Source organism: Somniosus microcephalus, chromosome 12, assembly GCF_052327205.1.
Source record: "Somniosus microcephalus isolate GS21.2 chromosome 12, FLI_Smic_1.0, whole genome shotgun sequence".
NCBI classification, from domain to species: domain Eukaryota; kingdom Metazoa; phylum Chordata; class Chondrichthyes; order Squaliformes; family Somniosidae; genus Somniosus; species Somniosus microcephalus.
In genome coordinates, this window is record NC_140998.1 from 73964675 (window position 1) to 73983865 (window position 19191).

The 19191-nt window shown below is 44.4% G+C and overlaps 1 protein-coding gene across 1 annotated transcript in view; it reads right to left on the reverse strand.

Annotated features, from left to right (window-relative positions):
- LOC147109306 (uncharacterized) overlaps positions 1–19191 on the reverse strand; it is a 159730-nt gene that overhangs the window by 42112 nt on the left and 98427 nt on the right. The window contains exons 2-3 of the mRNA XM_086003122.1: positions 11798–11850; positions 11086–11190 (exon numbers count right to left, since the gene is read on the reverse strand). Coding sequence (XP_085859248.1) covers positions 11086–11190; positions 11798–11850 — 158 coding nt within the window. The remainder of the gene's footprint in view (positions 1–11085; positions 11191–11797; positions 11851–19191) is intronic.

Here is a 19191-nt window from a genome sequence, read left to right on the forward strand (position 1 = left end):
ATTTAGCTCACCATTGTTTGTGGGACCTTGCTATGTGCAAATTGGCTGCCATGTTTCCCTGCACCAGAATACACATCAAAAGTTCTGCATTGGGTGTGAAACACTTTGGGAAGTACCAAGGTTATAAAAGTTAATTCGTTAGTTAGAGTCTGCTGTATCTAGTGGTGTGTGAGGCAACTCATTTCCTCCACTGCTGTCTGTCCAGAGCAAGATATTTGACTCCATGGAAGTATCACTAGATTGGGGAGTTTCATCAAAAGGCATGACAGGGGATAGACAATGGCTAACATTTAAGGAACGAATGCATGAATTGCAACAGTTATACATTCCTTTCTGGCGTAAAAACACAAAAGGAAAAGTGACCCAACCATGGCTGACAAAATAAATTAAGAATAGTATTAGATCCAAAGAGGAGTCATATAAAGTTGTCAGAAAAAGTAGCAAGCCTGAGGATTGGGAGCGGTTTAGAGTTCAGCAAAAAAGGACCAAGAGATTGATTAAGAGGGGAAAAATAGAGTATGAGAGTAAAATTGTAAGGAACATAAAAGCAGATTGTAAAAGCTTCTACAAGTATGTAAAAAGAAAAAGATTAGTGAAGACAAATGTAGGTCCCTTACAGTCAGAAATGGGAGAATTTATAATGGAGAACAAGGAAATGGCAGAGCAATTAAACAAATACTTTGGTTCTGTCTTCACGGAAGAGGACACAAATAACTTCCCAGAAATGCTAGGGAACCAAGGGTCTAATGAGAAGGAGGAATTAAAGGAAATTACTGGAGAAATTACAGGAAACTTTGTGTTATCCGGAGGCTAAATGCCCGGCAAGCTCGAGCCACCGGCAAAAATCAGGAGCCGTTTTGTTAGGTTTTTTTTCTTCTTGTGGCTTTTTTTTCAACAGTCAGGCTCTGCAAAGTCTCTGTAGCTTAGCAACAGCTTCAGAGAGACGCTTCCAAGGTAAGGGCCGACTGTTTAGAAGCTGTTGCTAAGCAACAGTGTTTGTTGTCAGATACGGAGATGAAAAGCTCCGTATGCTTCAACATTAACGCTGGTGTGTCTGGCAGTTTTGAGGGAACGGCAACAGCTCGGTCCCGTCAGTGCCGGATAGCACAAAGTTTCCTGTAATGGGACTGAAAGCTGATAAATGCCCAGGGCCTGATAATCTGCATCCCAGAGTACTAAAAGAGGTAGCCATGGAAATAGTGGATGCATTGGTTGTCATCTTCCAAAATTCTATAGATTATGGAACGGTTCCTGCAGACTGGAGGTGACAAATGTAACCCCACTATTTAAAAAAGGAGGGAGAGTGAAAACAGGAAACTACAAACCGGTTAGCCTAACATCAGTAGTAGGGAAAATGCTAGAGTCTATTATAAAGGATGTGATAACAGAATACTTAGAAAATATCAACGGGTTTAGACAAAGTCAACATGAATTTATGAAAGGGAAATCATGTTTGACAAACCTACTGGAGTTTTTTGAGGATGTAACTGGTAGAATAGGTAAAGGAGAACCAGTGGATGTGGTGTATTTGGATTTTCAGAAGGCCTTTGATAAAGTCCCACATAAGAGGTTAGTGTACAAAATTAAAGCACATAGGATTGGGGGTAATATACTGGCATGGATTGAAAATTGGTTAACAGACAGGAAACAGAGTAGGAATAAATGGATCTTTTTTGGGATGGCAGGCGGTGACTAGTGGGGTACTGCAGGGATCAGTGCTTGGGCCCCAGCTATTCACAATATATATCAATGATTTGGATGAGGGAACAAAATGTAATATTTCCAAGTTTGCTGACGACACGAAGCTAGGTGGGATTGTGAGTTGTGAGGAGGATGCAAAGAGGCTTCAAGGCGATTTAGACAAGTTGAGTGAGTGGGCAAATACATGGCAGATGCAACATAATGTGGATAAATGTGAAATTATCCACTTCGGTAGGAAAAACAGAAAGGTAGAGTATTATTTAAATGGTGATAGATTGGGAAATGCTGATGTACAAAGGGACCTGGGTGTCCTTGTACACCAGTCATTGAAAGCAAACATGCAGGTGCAGCAAGCAGTTAGGAAGGCAAATGGTATGTTGGCCTTCATTGCAAGAGGATTTGAATACAGGAGCAAGGATATCTTACTACAGTTATACAGGGCCTTGGTGAGACCACACCTGAAGTACTGTGTGCAGCGAAGGTCCACCAGACTGATTCCTGGGATGGCAGGACTGTCGTATGAGGAGAGATTGGGTCGACTAGGCCTGTATTCACTAGAGTTTAGAAGAATGAGAGGGGAGCTCATTGAAACATATAATATTCTGACAGGGTTAGACAAACTGTAAAACATTGAATATAACTGGAGAAAAAATAGTTTTTCAAACTGGATGCAGGGAGGATGTTTCCCCTGGCTGGGGGGGTCCAGAATGAGGGGTCACAGTCTCAGGATACGGGGTAGGACATTTAGGACTGAGATGAAGAGAAATTTCTTCACTCAGAGGGTGGCGAACCTATGGAATTCTCTACCACAGAAGGCTGTGGAGGCCAAGTCACTGAATATATTTAAGAAGTAGATAGATTTCTAAACACAAAAGGCATCAAGGGGTATGGGGAGAGAGTGGGAATATGATATTGAGATAGAGGATCAGCCATGATCATATTGAATGGCGATGCAGGCTCGAAGGGCCGAATGGCCTACTCCTGCTCCTATTTTTTTCTATCACCTTGCCTTATATCCAACTTATAGTGGTTTTCCATGTTGATGTTTATATTTACAAGTCTGTAACAGACTCGTCTTGTCTCTGGGTTGTTTCCGTAATGAAAGGCATTTTTACATAGCCTGACTAACAATCCCCTACCAGGAGGACTGGCCCCCACCAGCAGAGCTGTCAAGGTCATAGAAGCACACAAACCTTCCCACCACATCAAAGTGCAGTCCCTAGAGGAAAGTGAGGTCATAAAATCTGCTATTTAAATGCAATTTTTTTTCTACCTGTCTTTAAAAATACTGTAGGAATAAATTTCCGACCTTGTGCTTCTGGTAGGAATATTCTCCTGGTGGAAGAGCATATTAGAAATTCAAGGGTGTCCTGCATATGATTTTTTTGATCCATTAGTGGCTCAAAAATCATGTTCAGCACGTGTCCAAATTTCCCATATGCACTCCAGCTGAGTGCGACTCCCCACCAGGAGCGCAAAGTCAGAAAAGGAAGTGGTTGGAAGAGTATCGTATCTATGTACTGGCTCTGAGGGCCATCTCTCGAGATGTGCAGAAACTGATAGATGCAACTCTCTAGTCTACATCTCTTCTTTGCGGCACCATCATGGAAGTTTCGTATTCATTGTAGGCGCGAACGGAGCAAGTGGCAACTTCATTGGACTCTGCAGCAGGATGTTTAAGGACCGCTGGTTCAGCCACTCAACGCTCAGTTCTGCTGGGAGGAGCACATACTCTGCCCAATGGAAGACCAAAATCGCATCGGGGTCCTGAATCCAGTGTAGGACCCCGATTTGCATATTGTGAGTAGGCTCTCACCTTCTTTCAGATGGAGGTGCTGCTCGGCTGTTTCCCGGCCCAATCCGAAATCGCCGGACATCAGCGGGAACGGTGCGGTCAGTGGTGAGCCATCATTTTCAGCCCGCTACCGCCCTGTTCCCATCTAAAAGGAACATATTTTGGCCTCCATGGTTTTCTGGGATTTTCCCCAGCGTTTTATGGATTCATGCCATGAATTTCTGTGAAAATCGATGGACCTATACACTCATTGTCTGATTTCACCTTTTTTTTAAACTCAGGCTACACAGGAAGATAGTGGAAAAGATTGGAAGTCGGCACATGCCATTTAGGAGCATGAGGGGCAAGACTAATGTGGTCTGTGGAGTTCGGCAGCATGGAGGAGGGAGAGCCACTATTTCAATTAAATAAAAAAAATCAGTCCAGAAGTTTAAATGCAAACTTGTGTGTGTCCCTTTAAGAAGTGGTGATAGTGTCTCTGTCAGTCTCTCTCAGTCTGCTGCACGCTCACTTTTCAGAGCAAGCTTCGGACCCAGTGCTAAACTCAGCGCTAAGGTCCAAGTTCGCAAAGTGTGACGTTACATTGGCGTTTCACGCCGACTGAAGACACGCTCTCCATATATGCATCTCCCGGGCCAGCGCTGCTATCTGCAGCGCTAAGGCCCTCACCAAAATGGCGGCCACCGAGTGCCGCACCAGAGAAGGGCGTTAGAGTGGCGGCCTCCATTTTTCGCCAGGGTTGCGGTGCTAACTCGTAGCGGTAAGGTAGGGAATTTCTGGACCTCAATCTTTTTGGGGAGAGAGAATGGGTTGTGAGTCTGTTGTTTGATCAATGGCAAGCCCATTTAATTTCTGTAACCACTCCAATTATCCTGTCACTATTGAAACATGCTTTTGTTATAAGAACTTGCATTTTACTTAGAAACTTGTCACACCCTCCAAACATCCCTAAGCACTTTACAACCAATGGATTACTTTGGAAGTGCAGTCACTGCTAGTCAATTTGCAGTAGGTTCAGGCAAACAACAAATGAATGAACGGCCACATAATCTGTCTCTGTTGGTGTTGGTTGGGAGAGGAATGTTGGATAGGACACCAGGAGAGCTCCCTGGTCTTCTTCTATGCCCATCTGAGTAGGAAAACAGGTTTTGAAAAGTATCTGATAAAGCAGGACTCCCTCAGTACTGCACTGAAGTTTCACACTATATGCTCAAATCTGTTACAGAACCCACAACCTTCTGATTCACAATCAAGATTGCTGCCAGCTGACACTTTTGTTAGCATTTAAGAAGCAATCACAACAGCAATAAAATACCTTTTCCTGTCTCTTGTATTTTCTTGTAGCTTTGCTTACCTTCTTGGACAAAAAGACAAGGAAAAAGACAAACAAATGGCAGCACACAGATGGGTGTGATCTAGAGCAGGAGGTGAGGCCATTAAGTATAATAAGCCTGCAGCATTTTCCTACGTTTTGCAAAGATTACTAGACAGCAATCTTTACTAGTTTGGTTCATCAAGTGTTCCAGATTTGGTGAATGTGTGCATTCTAATTAAATTTGTTTATAGTGAAATAGATACAACTTGGCTTATTTAAGCATAGAGATTGAGTGGCTCTGTGGATGAGTTATCTACATATTTTTCACCCTCCTTAAAATACACTGTGTTCTCTCACGGTTATGCAAGGCATTGATCTCATTGTTTTCTGTGAGAGACACAGACATACTTACAACCTGGGTCTTTAGACGATACCTCTTGGTGCTTAATTTCTTCCTTGCTTATCAAGGGAGTATATGTGCACAAATCGTTGAAGATGGCAGGGCAGGTTGAGAAAGCGGTTAAAAAAGCTTATGGGATCCTGGGCTTCATAAATAGAGGCATAGAGTACAAAAGCAAGGAAGTTATGATGAACCTTTAAAAAACACTGGTTCAGCCTCAACTGGAGTATTGTGTCCAATTCTGGCACCGCACTTTAGGAAGGATGTGAAGGCCTTAGAGAGGGTGCAGAAAAGATTTACAAGAATGGTTCCAGGGATGAGGGACTTCAGTTACGTGGATAGACTGGAGAAGCTGGAGTTGTTCTCCTTGGAGCAAAGAAGATTGAGAGGAGATTTGATAGAGTTGTTTAAAATCATGAGGGGTCTGGACAGAGAGAAACTGTTCCCATTGGCGGAAGGGTCGAGAACCATAGGACACAGATTGAAGGTGATTGGCACAAGAACCAAAGGTGACATGAGGAAAAAAATGTTTACATCTGGAATGCACTGTCTGAAATAGAGGTGGAGGCAGATTCAATCATGGCTTTCAAAAGGGAATTGGATAAATACCTGAAGGAAAAGAATTTGCAGGGCTATGGGGAAAGGCCGGGGGAGTGGGACTAGCTGAAGTGCTCTTGCAGAGAGCCGGCCCACATTCAACGGGCCGAATGGCCTTCTTCTGTGCTGTAACCATTCTATGGTTCTAAATTTTAACTTGGCTCCACCTATTTATTTTCCAGCGGCTACATTTGTTCCTATACCTGAAGCACTCCAGACAAAAATACCTTGGGCCGGATTTTCCGACCCCCATGGGTGCGTACGAGGTGTGTACGCACCCGTAGGGGCCTCGCAAGTGCCGGTCTCAGGCATGCGAAGCGCATACGCTAAAACCCGGCACTTCTGATCTGTCAAGAATCCTCTTGACAGATCATTCGCCTGCCCGGGAGAAGGGCCTCTGCGGGTGGAGGGTTCCGCTTTCTGCACAACTTCCGCCCGTTGAAAACCTTTAAAAATCTTATGCCTGGTAAAAGCAGGTGTAAAGCCTGCTTTTACCAGCACAGGAGTTAAAAAAATAAATAAATAAACTTTTTTCACTCATTTATATTTTTAAAATATTTTTTAAAAAGGTAAGTTTATTTTTAGCCCCGTAAAAAACTTTAACTATTTTTTCAAAAAATAAAACTTTTGTTTAAAATATTGAATTGAATGTAGTTTTAACTCATTTTAAATAAATGATTAAAAAAAAATTATTTCGGGGGAAAAACTGGGTTGCTTTGCACCTCCCGTTAGCGCCCTAGGTTGCTAATGGCACGCAAAGCAACTAGTGCCCGGGCGCGGCACCGCCTATGCCTCCCATGAAATTCAGCAGGAGGTTAATGGCGGCACGAACCTGTAGTGCCCCGCAGCGCTGCGCCGCCGGCGATGACATCATCACCGTGCACAGCGCCCCGCTCGCGCCATGGCCGCGATCCTCGGGAGCGTCCCCTGACTTACTGCCGGACGCTATGTCCAACGGGGTCAGGGGGGCCTACCTGCAGCCAGGGAGGCGCTATTTAAAGGTGAGGTACGGAGTGGCCATTTTTGTTGCTGGCTGCATCCTAGTGCCTGCCTCGAGTGCCGGGCTCTTTTGCTGGCACTCCCGATTCCCGGTGGAGAAGGGGAGGAAGGCCTGCAATACGTGCCGCGATATTGACTTGCAGTGGCCCAAGAGGGATGCGGGGCGCTTCCAGTAGCACCCCGCATCCCTCTTGGGGCGCAACCACTCAATTTCCGGCGTGGGGGTGGTCATTTTTTCGGGGCGCTAAAAGTAGCGTCCTCACGAAGTTAGCGCCCCAAATGGGGCACTACTCAATTTTTAGCCCTTAATGTTTAACTGTGTTTTTTAAGTGATCCCCATTCATACTTTTGACAGATCTGTGCGTAGAAACCTGTCAAAAGTGTGAAGGGGGATTCCCTTCTTTGATTGGTTCCCCATGGCCCACATGATCCCAGGGACGCTTGTGAACCGCCTGCGCCCCTGGGATACCTGGACCTCTGCGCATTTCATAGAGCAGAGGCCCAGGATCGCAAGTCTCGGGACCTACGGAGCCAGCAGGTAAGTGCGTAGATTTTTTCTGATCGGAGGCATCTGCCCGCAGGAAGTCTCCGATCAGAAATTCAGGCCCATTATGTTAATTTAAAAACAGTGTCTAGCCTGTTCTTGGATGAATAGCTTCACATTGCTGCTCTTCATGAAACAAAACTCCACCCAATTGAAAGCTATACAATTTATCAGACGATATCTATAGTTATTGGCCTAGAAATTCAGTAAGGCGCTGCCAGCTTTGCGCCCAGTTACCGCCTAAAGAGGGCTTCTGCGCCAATGCAGGAGTTTGCGCTGATATTCAGCGCAGCGGTAATGGCGGCGGTAGCCGTTAGCGCTGCGCCGGCACCGATGATGTCATCGGTGTGCGCAGTGCCCCGGTTCCGCCCCGATACCGGCCCGATCCCCATATTTAGTTGCGGCCGCCTCTTCCGCAGCGGCTGCAAACAGTGACCAGAAAACGGGGCCGTACTGTAGCCTTAGTGGGGCGCTTTAAGGTGGAGGTGCGGCCGGCCGCTTTTTCGGCGGCCGCCTGCCCGCACCTCCTTCCCCGGCCTCCTCCACCCCCCCCCCCCCGCGGCATTGCCGGCTGCTTTCCGCGAACCCGGCACTTCTCCGTGGTGCCGGGCTCATTTGCCGGCACTATCCAGCGGCGATCTCCCCGTTGCAGGCACCTCCACCTTAAGAGAAGGAGGAGGCCTGCAGTACCGCAGCCTGCCGCTCCGCAGCGGGTGGCGCAGCGGCGCCTAGAGCGCTGAAATTCCGTTTCAGCGCCCCAAGCGGGAGCGGGCACACCCTGGAATAGCGCCCGGTTCCGACTTGGGGCGCAAAAAGTGAATATCTGATGGTCGCAAATGGCTCCGCGCCCAGCGCTAACTTTTGGGCGCTAGCCAGCTGGCGGGGCCATAGTGAATTTCTAGGCCATTATCCTTAACTATGATGTCAGTCTTCATCCTAGTCAAGCTTTTGAACTAAAGACTGCAACTTTCTCAGTTGCAGAGCATTTGCAATCATGAAGTTCCTATGGACAGCCCCCAATGATGTGTGGAGCATCATTCTCTTTAAATTCAGTTGTTATAGTGCACAGCTGTATTTGGTCTCACTCTGCTATTTATGTCACCCAATGCCACAACTGTAGTACACTGCTGTTGCTATCAGCTGATGCAACAATGTCAACAATATGAAACCACCTCCAAAAAATAGCACCGCAGTGTAAACAAATTGGTATCTGGGCCTTCCTCCAGGAGTACCCTTGAAGTTCTTTCATAGATTCTTTCAATCTTCATTGCCTCTATCTCAGATTTAAAATCATACTAACTTATGTGACAAAACCTGCCTAAAGTATGGTGTCAATCCTCACCGCATCCAAGCAGGGGATTCTCATCACTTTTGCTTTGTTCAGCAGTTGTATAATGGCTGACTTTTCCTTATTTTCCAAACTCTTTTTAAAATTCAGATGCACCCACAATCTAGATTTTTTTACGTATAATTACATGTAATTTGCAGCACAGAAACAGGCCAATCAGCCCAACAGATCTATGTTGGTGTTTATGCTCCACACGAGCCTCCTCCCAGCCTACTTCCTCTTACCCCTATCAGCATATAATTCTATTCCTTTCTCCCTCATTTACTTATCTAGATTCTCTTTAAGGAATCTATGCTATTCACATCAACTACTCCATATAGTAGAAAGTTCCACATTCTAACCACTCTCTGGGTAAAAAAGTTTCTCCTGAATTTCGTATTGGATTTATTAGTGACTACCTTATATTTATGGCCCCAAGGCAGAAGGCCTGATTGTCCTATCAGCTCTTCTCAAACTGTCCAAAACTTGCAGGCAGTGCAGGGATTTGGTAAATAATGCTCCTGGGTTTTAGCATGCATATGTGAAGTTCAGCCACCATCCTTTCGGCCTCATTCCCCAGTGGTGCATTTAGACAGTGCAACTGCAATATCCTGCTTGTAATACTCCTCAAGCGCTGGCAATACTGTGATATAAATGTAGTGTATTGATATTATTATTAAATATTCAGATCCTCCTCTATTAGGACACTTAAATTATCTTTCTGAGAAACTTTTCATTTTAACTCTGCTTGTTAGGCCCGATGGAAGTGCCAGTTTCCTGCATGCACTGCGCATGCGCGGGAAACCAGCACTTCCGTTCCGCTGAACGAAGAGGTTCAGAGGTCGAACGCGTGCGCGGGGGAGGCTGCGCGTGCGCATCAAATGTAGTTATTTTTTACAGGCTTCTCCGGGAACGTAAGCCTGCAGAATTTAGAAATATAAAAAGCAGGCGTAAGGCCTGTTTTTTTACAAGGTAAGTGGTGAATTAATTAAAATTAAAACATTTTTTCCACAGGTTTATTATTTTTAAATACTTTAAAGCAAGGTAAGTTTATTTTTAGCCCCGTTAGAATATAAAATTATTTTTTTCAAAAATTTAAATTATTGTTTAAAATAGTTATTTCATGTAATTTATAGTTTATTTAAAAATGTGATTAAAAAAAAAATTATTTGAAGGTTTAGTGCTATTTTGGGGCCGTAGTATTTATAAGTCTTGACAGCACTTCCTGCCAGACTTATGAATGGAGCATTCCCTGCTCCGATTGGCTGCCCATGGCCCACGTGATCCCAGGGGACGCATCGAACTAACTGCGCCCCTGGGATACGCAAGCACTGCGCGCCGGCAGCTGGACCAGGCCCCAGATCGGAATTCCACGGGGCCCTACAGCTCAACGGCCGGCGCGCTAGGTAAGTGCAGATCGGGGGCATGCACCCGCGGGAAGCCCCCGACCCGAATTTCTGGGCCATAATTTACATAGGATGTTGTTCGCCTTAGAACAGAGAAGTTTAAGGGGAGATTTGATAGAGATGTTCAAAATCATGAAGGTTTTGATAGAGTAAATAAGGAGAAACTGTTTCCAGTGGCATAAGGATCGGTAACCAGAGGACACAGATTTAAGGTAATTGGCAAAAGAACCAGAAGTGACATGAGGGAAAAAAATGATGCAGTGAGTTGTTATGATCTGGAATTCACTGCCTGGGTGATGGAAGCAGATTCAATAATAACTATCAAAAGGGAATTGGATCAATACTTGAAGGGGAAAATATTGGAGGGCCATGGGGAAAGAGCAAGGAAGTGGATAGCTCTTTCAAAGAGCTGGCACATGCACGATGGGCCGAATGGCCTCCTCCTGTGCTGTATGATTCTACAGGAGAGGCAAAATCTGAAACATGGCGGTGTCAATCTTCATCCTAATCAAGCTTTGGAACAAGAGTGCAATCAAAATGTTCTTTCTGATTTTGGAGTGAATAACACCAAATGCATCAAAAAAAAATTAAGTTTCTTCAACACCTTTAGAGCTGTTGACTCCTCATTTTCCTGCTATTACTTAAACTTATTAGTCTAGGATCTACATATATACGTCTCTGACTATAATAAGAGTTAATCTGGTCAAATTTAGTAGAATTGTTGTGTGTACAAGAATGACAGGATGAGCTTTATTTGCAAACAGACAAATGCACCACATGCAAAATAATTTCAGGAGTCACCTTACGGGGTTGGGGGGGGTGGGGGGGGTGAGGATTCCACAATCCGACATTCCTAGAAGGGAGTGGCGTTCACAGAAAACACACCTCGGAAAACCGTGGGCAGATGATCTATGATTTTTCATCCAATGCCGGATTGCAGATCACCCCTGATTTTAGCCAGTTTTGTTATTATCATTTCAACCTCACATTTATTTACTTACCTTTATGTCTTTGTATTCTTCTATTAGTAAGTAGTCATATACCGGTGAAGACCCTTGAGGCCTTGGTCTAACAGTTTCTACAAATTCTGTTGGCAGCTCACACACCTATGGGAAAATAATTTACAAATATTAAATAACCTAAAATGAAATCAATACTTTAAAACAAAATATTAACTAGTCCCCGGCACAGTCAGGATGGGCCGAATGGCCTCCTTCTGTGCCGTAAATTTCTGTGATTCTATGATAGTCTCAATAAATAAAATGTCACTATGAAAGACCAATCAGCATTTTATAATGATCGTGTATACAGAATCTTGAAATGGATTTTTTTAAATGAGGCTTTTTATATTTTGCAATGGAATATCAATAATCAAAACAATCAGTGACACTATTCTGAATGCATATGTATTTTTAAGTTTATTAACCATCTCTTAACACTTTGTAATAAGATCTAGACATTTCTGGGATAGTGATAAACATTTAACAATGCAATAAGAACACTAAAGGCTGAAACTAACACAAAAGAGCAATAGTATTTTATGTAAATTTTGATTTCAGATTGTATGATAAAATTCTATGATAATGCATTTAATGAATCCTAAGTTTCATTTTTAAAACTGCATTAAAGCCCCAGCGCTCTAATAATAACAACATATAAAACCATTTGACCCAAAGTGCATTTAGATGTCTTTCAGTTTTTTTTAGTACTTACAGAATCACGTTCTCCAGGGTCTGCCTCAGCATCTTTTAAACACTGGACTGAACCTATAAAAGCATTAAAATAAATGGTACTTAATAATCATATAAGATAGAACAAAAACTGCAGAAATACTTAGGAACGGGCTGGATTTTGCCGACGCTCAGAGGGCGGGTTTGGAGGCTGCTGGGGAAACCCGCTGTCAACCCGTCTCCACGCGAGTCTCCCAGGTGTCGGGTCTGTCAGCGGAGAACTGACCCGACACCAAGCGGCGGGGCAGACAATTGAGCTCATTAAATGGCTTGTTAAGAGCCAATTTAAAGGTATTTTGAGGCTTCCTTCCAATTTTAGGTGCTCCCCCATGGGTTACCCGCTGCTCGGGGAACACGCCAGCTCACCCTGGTGTGAGTTAAGTCTGCTCTGATGTATCTGATAAGCTGACAGCTGCAGAAGTGGTGTATAGGATGCCATGTTGCAGATGGTCAGTTTCATAGCGCAGAAACTGTTGTTACTGCATTTGTAAGACATGGGCTGGATTTTCATTGAGGAGGCGGGTAGGAGGCGGGACTACAACTTTCGGGGTTGTAGTCCCGCCTCCATCAAGTTGTAGCCAACCCATGCGATTTTGACTTGATTGACCTTGTTGAGCCCGCCCAGTGGGCTCAGCAGGCCAATTAAGGGCCACCCGGCAACAGGTGATGTCACAGATTGACATTTCATCTGTCAAGAGCTTTTGACAGATGAAATATCAGAGTTTGACAGCTCTTTGAAGCTGTCAAACACTGACAATTTGTACTCTAAGTTAATTCCTTCCTCTCAGGAGGATTTAGCGATCTCCCGGGATCAGAAAGCTGACTGCTGCAATTTTTGACAGATCGCGGCCATTCTGCTTTCTGTGCCGGTGAGATGAGGGACTCCCGACACCTGAAGGAAGGAAGGCTGTAAAGGTAAGTAAAACTTCTTTAAACACTTTAAACACACCAAACACACTTACCTCTGCACTCATGCACCCATCACTCACCTGAACACCGGACATCTCGACCCCTCCAAGCCCTTCATCCCGACGGCCCACCTCGCTAACTTGTCATGGTTTGGAGCCGTCGGGAATCCCACACTTCAAGAATGAAAATAGGGATTAGGCTAAAAACTGCCTGTTAACTACCTGTTAACAGGTAGTTAATTGGCACTAATCCCCTTCCCGCCTCAGGGAGGTGGGCCCCAGTCCGGGTTGGGTACCCGCCTCCTTTGAAACTGGCATGGAGGCGGGTTGGGGGCGGGATGGGTTCGTGCCCCCCGATTTTGGGATTTTAACCCCCCACACGCCTCCACGGCCCAAGGAAAATCCTGCCCATAGAGATTTCTTTACCTTGCAAGTGTTTAGAGCCAACTATATGTCCAGTGCCACCTCATTGGAACAACCTCTCTCACCGTTGACAAATCGCTTCTGTCATCTCACCTGCAACTGCCATCTATTGCAGCAACATCAGTGCCCTAGAAACTATCTCACTTGCTCTTCTGATTCCTTCCACGCTCAGCCCCAACACCAACATCACCAGGCACATCAGCAGCACCAACAACATCACCAACCTTCTCCGCCATCACCTGATGCTGCACAGGACACAGGGCATCAGCGCCTGACAACATTGCTGCCCGGGAGGCCAGCAATGGCATCACCATGACCAGATTTACTTCACTTGATGCTGTAAACCCTGGCTGCCACATGATGCGCCAGGTTGATACCATCCCACACCAGCACCGTAAAACATCCCTTTAATGTCCAAGCCATTCCATGCACACTCATCACTTTAGCAGGAGGGGGGGAAGTTATGTCTCAACATTCACTGGAACTCAGTAAGACACTTCGCAAGGTGCGCACAGATCTGTCCAATAAGGGGCAGTGTTGAAAATATAGATTTTCACTGTATGACAACACATTACCAGAAACTTCACATGGACATTGGCTAAACCTCTCAAGTGCCTACCCTTGTGTGTTGTTAGTTGGTATGCTTGCAGTAGGATGAGGGTGAATGTGAGGGGTGGCTAGTGAGATGGGGAAGTGATAAAGTAGATAGAGAGGGTTGGGTGGAGGTGCAAGGTAAGTTGGTGTGACTAAGGATGTGCAGAAGAAGGGTATGGAAGGCAGAGTGATGGGGATGTGTTGAGTGGCACAGCAGTGTGTGTTTGAGTGCGGCTTTGAAGTTACGTTTCGTGATCCACTGAGATCATTGAAAGGTTGGCATCACTGCAGCCAGGGACTCCTTACGACAGCCCTGCTTTTGCCCTCCTATGCAATGTGCAACCAGGCTGCATAGGTCTCCTGGGGAGGTCTCTACCGCCCATTGGAAGGGAAGATGACCTCCCTGCGTGCTGTAATTCCCTCCATAAGCATATGGAGGGAGTCATGGGAGAGCCTGAGTGCAACCGTCCACCTCTGTGCAGTGCTCGTCAGTGTTTGCAGCACCTCAATGTTGTTAAACACTGACAGCACAACTGTCAAACTTAATGTGGCCGTGGTCCCTTTAAGGAAACCGGCTGATGACGCGTCATCAAATGACGTCATCAGGCCCATCATCAGACCTGCTTCCTGTTAATTGGCCAGGAAGCCCGAAGGGTGGGCTTAGCAAGGCTAATCAAGGGAAAATCCCTTTGACAGAGCGGCTGAAGCCGGGAGCGGGACTGGAACCCGGCAAACAGCTATCCCGCCACCATCCCGGCACCACTGAGAAAATCCAGCCCTAGGGTCTGATACTCCACACAAACAATTAACTATGTCCTGTTTCTAACATGGTCACTGAATCCTAGGTCATAAATCTACCAGGCAAGAACATGTTACATCATACTTAGAACAATGAGGCACAACCTGCTCTTGTCATCACACTGTAAAACCTCTTCCAAGGTGTATGATTGCTGGAAGCTATTTATGATTATTACAATGGCAGCTATTTTTAAACCTCACAACAAAAGGCTTAACTTAAATCTAATCTTAAAATAATGTGTGCATACATGATCTGTGGAGAAGGGATACATTTTTCTGAGATAAAGGGTGTATTTTGTTTTAACAGTATCATCAGTTTGTTTTGGTACGATGAGCAACAGTAACTGGGAGTCCTTGTACGTGAATCACAAAAAGTTAGCATTCAGGTCCAGCAAGTAATTAGGAAGGCAAATGGAATGTTGGCCTTTATTGCAAAGAGAGTGGAGTATAAATGTAGGGAAGTCCTGTTGCAACTGTACAGGGCGTTGGTGAGACCACACCTGGAGTACTGCATACAATTTTGGTCTCCTTATTTAAGGAGGGATATACTTGCATTGGAGGCAGTTCAGAGAAGGTTCACCAGGTTCATTCCTGAGATGAAAGGGGTTGTCTTATGAAGAAAGGTTGAGCAGGTTGGGCCTATACTCATTGGAGTTTAGAAGAATGAGAGGGGATCTTATTGAAACATATAAGATTCTGAAGGGGCTTGACAGGGTGGATGCAGAGAGGATGTTTCCCCTCGTGGGGGAATCTAGAACTAGGGGGCATAATTTCAGAATAAGGGGGCACCCATTTAAAACGGAAATGAGGAGGAATTTCTTCTCTCAGAGGGTCGTGAATCTTTGGAATTCTCTTCCCCAGGGAGCTGTGGAGGTTGGGTCATTGAATATATTTAAGGTGGAGATAGACAGATTTTTGAATGGTAAGGGAGTCAAGGGTTATGGGGAGCGGGTAGGGAAGTGGAGTTGAGGCCAAGATCAGATCAGCCATGATCTTATTGAATGGTGGAGCAGGCTCGAGGGGCCAAATGACCTACTCCTGCTCCTACTTAGAAACATAGAAACATAGCCTGCTCCGCCATTCAATATGATCATGGCCGATCCTCTATCTCAATACCATATTCCCACTCTCTCCCCATACCCCTTGATGCCTTTTGTGTCTAGAAATCTATCTATCTCATTCTTAAATATATTCAGTGACTTGACCTCCACAGCCTTCTGTGGTAGAGAATTCCATAGGTTCACCACCCTCTGAGTGAAGAAATTTCTCCTCATCTCAGTCCTAAATGTCCTACCCCGTATCCTGAGACTGTGACCCCTCGTTCTAGACCCCCCAGCCAGGGGAAACATCCTCCCTGCATCCAGTCTGTCTTAGTCCTGTCAGAATTTTATATGTTTCAATGAGCTCCCCTCTCATTCTTCTAAACTCTAGTGAATATAGGCCTAGTCGACCCAATCTCTCCTCATACGACATTCCTGCCATCCCAGGAATCAGTCTGGTGAACCTTCGCTGCACTCCCTCTATGGCAAGTATATCCTTTCTTAGGTAAGGAGACCAAAACTGCACACAGTACTCCAGGTGTGGTCACACCAAGGCCCTGTATAACTGTAGTAAGACATCCTTGCTCCTACGTCTTATGTTCTATGTAACATGAAAAAAAAACGATTTCAATGTGATTTGGATTGTGTGAGCAGAAGGGCAGTTCAAAACACATATGCAAAAGTGTAATAGCTATGAACAGTATGATTTTTCTTATAAAGCCTTTGTAAATGAACCAATTGCCTCTGTAGAAGCATCCATCAAAATAAATCTTATTATGAAGTTGGTAAATGTTGATTTACTGCTGTATGTTTCTAAGTAGCTTTTAACTTGTCAAATTGGCTATGTTATTGTAAATTGTGAAAACACTTTAGTGCATTTACCAAACATCTTTCATCATAGCTAATTTACAATAGCCTTCAAAAAACCTCCACTTGGTGCCTTTTGAATAGTAACAGACTTTATTCTAAAACTGAGAAAAAGGGTTTTACATTATACTCCGATCAACAGGCTGCTCTAAATGCGCAAGCAACTTGCTGAGTGTATGGGAATGAGGCCCGACCATGAAATTTGGTCGGACCTCAGACCAACTCCCTTGGGTGAGAGGCGGCAGTTGTACACCAACAACCACTCACCCAATGGAATCGGGCTCATGAAAATCTACTGTGTTGGGTTTCTGCTATCTCTGCCAGCTTCAAAATTGACTTGTAAGTGCGGTTCATTTTTCTATAAGGCAAACAATGGTCCAGTAGCGGGGCCTAGGGTGGGGACTCCATGTGCTGGGAATTCATGGTCCGGCCAACTGTGGGGATCCAGCATATTAGTGGCGGCCAGCACATAGAAAGAAAGAACTTGCATTTATATAGTGCCTTTCATGACCTCAGGATGCCCCAAAGCGCTTGACAACCAAGTAAGTACTTTTGAAGTGTAGTCACTCTTGTAATGTAGGAAACACGGCAGCTAATTTGCGCACAGCATGGTCCCACAAACAGCAATGAGGTAGTGACCAGATAATTTGGTCACTACTCCCCTACTCTTCTTCGAATAGCACCATGGGGTCTTTTACACCCACCTGAGAGGGCAAACGGGGCCTTGGTTTAACATCTCATCTGAAGGATGACACCTCTGACATTGCAGCACTCCCTCAGTACTGCACTATAGTGTCCTTGCACAAGACCTTGGGTTACGCATCAGTTAGAATACTGTGTCCAGTTTTGGTCCTCTCGCTGGTGGATGAATTAGAGGCCGTGGAAGAGGTTCAGATGAAGGCCATGAAATTGATAACTAGCTGAAAGGCCCCCAGTTACCACGAATGGTTTAGAGAGCTGGGTCATTTTCCTCTAGAAATTCATAGGCTTCAGAGAGATGTGATTGAGAAGTTTAAAATAATGAAGGGACTACAATGTCCGTATAGATAGACTATTTGAGTTAGATAATTTAAAGAGAACAGGGACATGCATATAAATTATATGTAAGCATAGAACTAGATTAGATGTCAGGAGGTTTTGGATCAAGTTGTTGGCTTGTGCAATGAGTATAGATTCACTGCAAGCATTCAAAAGGGAGTTGGATCAGTTTCTAGCTGTGGCTGATATCACAGCGTACAAAAGGTAGATGGGGTACTGGACGATGTGTCTCACGGTCACTCTGGTCTCCTGGAGCTTGTTTTGATCACCTTTGGTGGGTGGAGAGGAATTTTACATATTTTTCTCCTTGAATTGGCTTAGGGCTCTATCTCTCCCAGGTGCCTGTGGGTTGAAAGTTTTGGGGATCATGATGTTCAGTTGCACAATGCTGGTATGTGACAGACTCGATGGACCGGGTGGTCTTTCCTTGTCCGTCATTTTCATATATTCATGTGACTCTGATGATCGGTTTTGGTTTGGTTCAAATCAATCTTTCTCAAACGCAGTGAATTTAGGTCCACCTATTGGTACAAGAACTCCCTCCCCCACCATTCTACTTAGATAGATTTTTTATCACACTAAATCCTTCACCTCTAAATCTAAGGCAGCCCGTAAATGAATAACTTGTGGACCCCAACTTCAAACACAGGCCTAACATCTCCAGGTCATGAGCTCAACAACTTCAGGTACTAATGAACACTATAGCAGTGAATCTTTTCTCAATTGATGCCCTCATGCCTTGGTTGATAATGGCTTCCTCCCTCACCAGACATACCAAAGCCTAGCCTGCACTGCCTTGATAGCTTTAGTATGTATTTGCAATAAAAAGTCAATTCAGATATCATCTGATCTTACTTAAAACTGCAGCAGAACACTTTAATTGATGCCATAGGCCGGCCCATGTCAGGATACTATAAGTATGACTGGTGTATTTAAATGTTAGCAAATTCCTCCATATATCTTAAAATAAACATTTTGCCACAATGCATCAGCCTGAAATGAAATACATGTTTCAGGTGCTTTTTCTCATTACATTAGTGGTAATATTTCAATGTACAATGTTTGTTTAATAATTGTTGGTGTACCTCTAATGATTCATTGCAGGTTGGCTTTCATTCCAGAAATGTTTAGATTACACTGTTTAATGTAGGACACAGACAGAAATCTGATGCACACCATACGCAGCAGATTTACTTTTACCCCTGTATGTTAGTATCTATGTGCTACATGCATATGCTGTAAAGAATGGATATGTTCCAATCATACAAGTCTAAAAGCTGCAAAACATCGACATGCGGGTATGTTGCTGAAATTCTGCAAAGGTTCTCCTTAATCTCCCACTGTAACCACGGTAGGAGATCAGGAGAACTTCTGTGGAATTTCCAATTGTAAGTCTTGTTAAAAGTGACCATGTTTAAATTGTATAAGTCTGTATATTGCTGAAGGAAGATATAAGTCAATACACATCATATTAAATTAAAATTGAGTTGGAGGGTACCACAGGGCTGGAACACATTTGAAGGAATTTCATGACCCCAATCAGAGAGTGACACTTCCTGCATTACAATGGAACACAACAGTGACAACTTGTACTGATATAGTGCAGCTAATGTAAATAATAAAGGGGCATTACATAGGATTATATTGACACCAAGTAAGAGTAGAAAAATTGGGAAAGATTGACAAGATAGGTTTTAAGGAGGATTAAG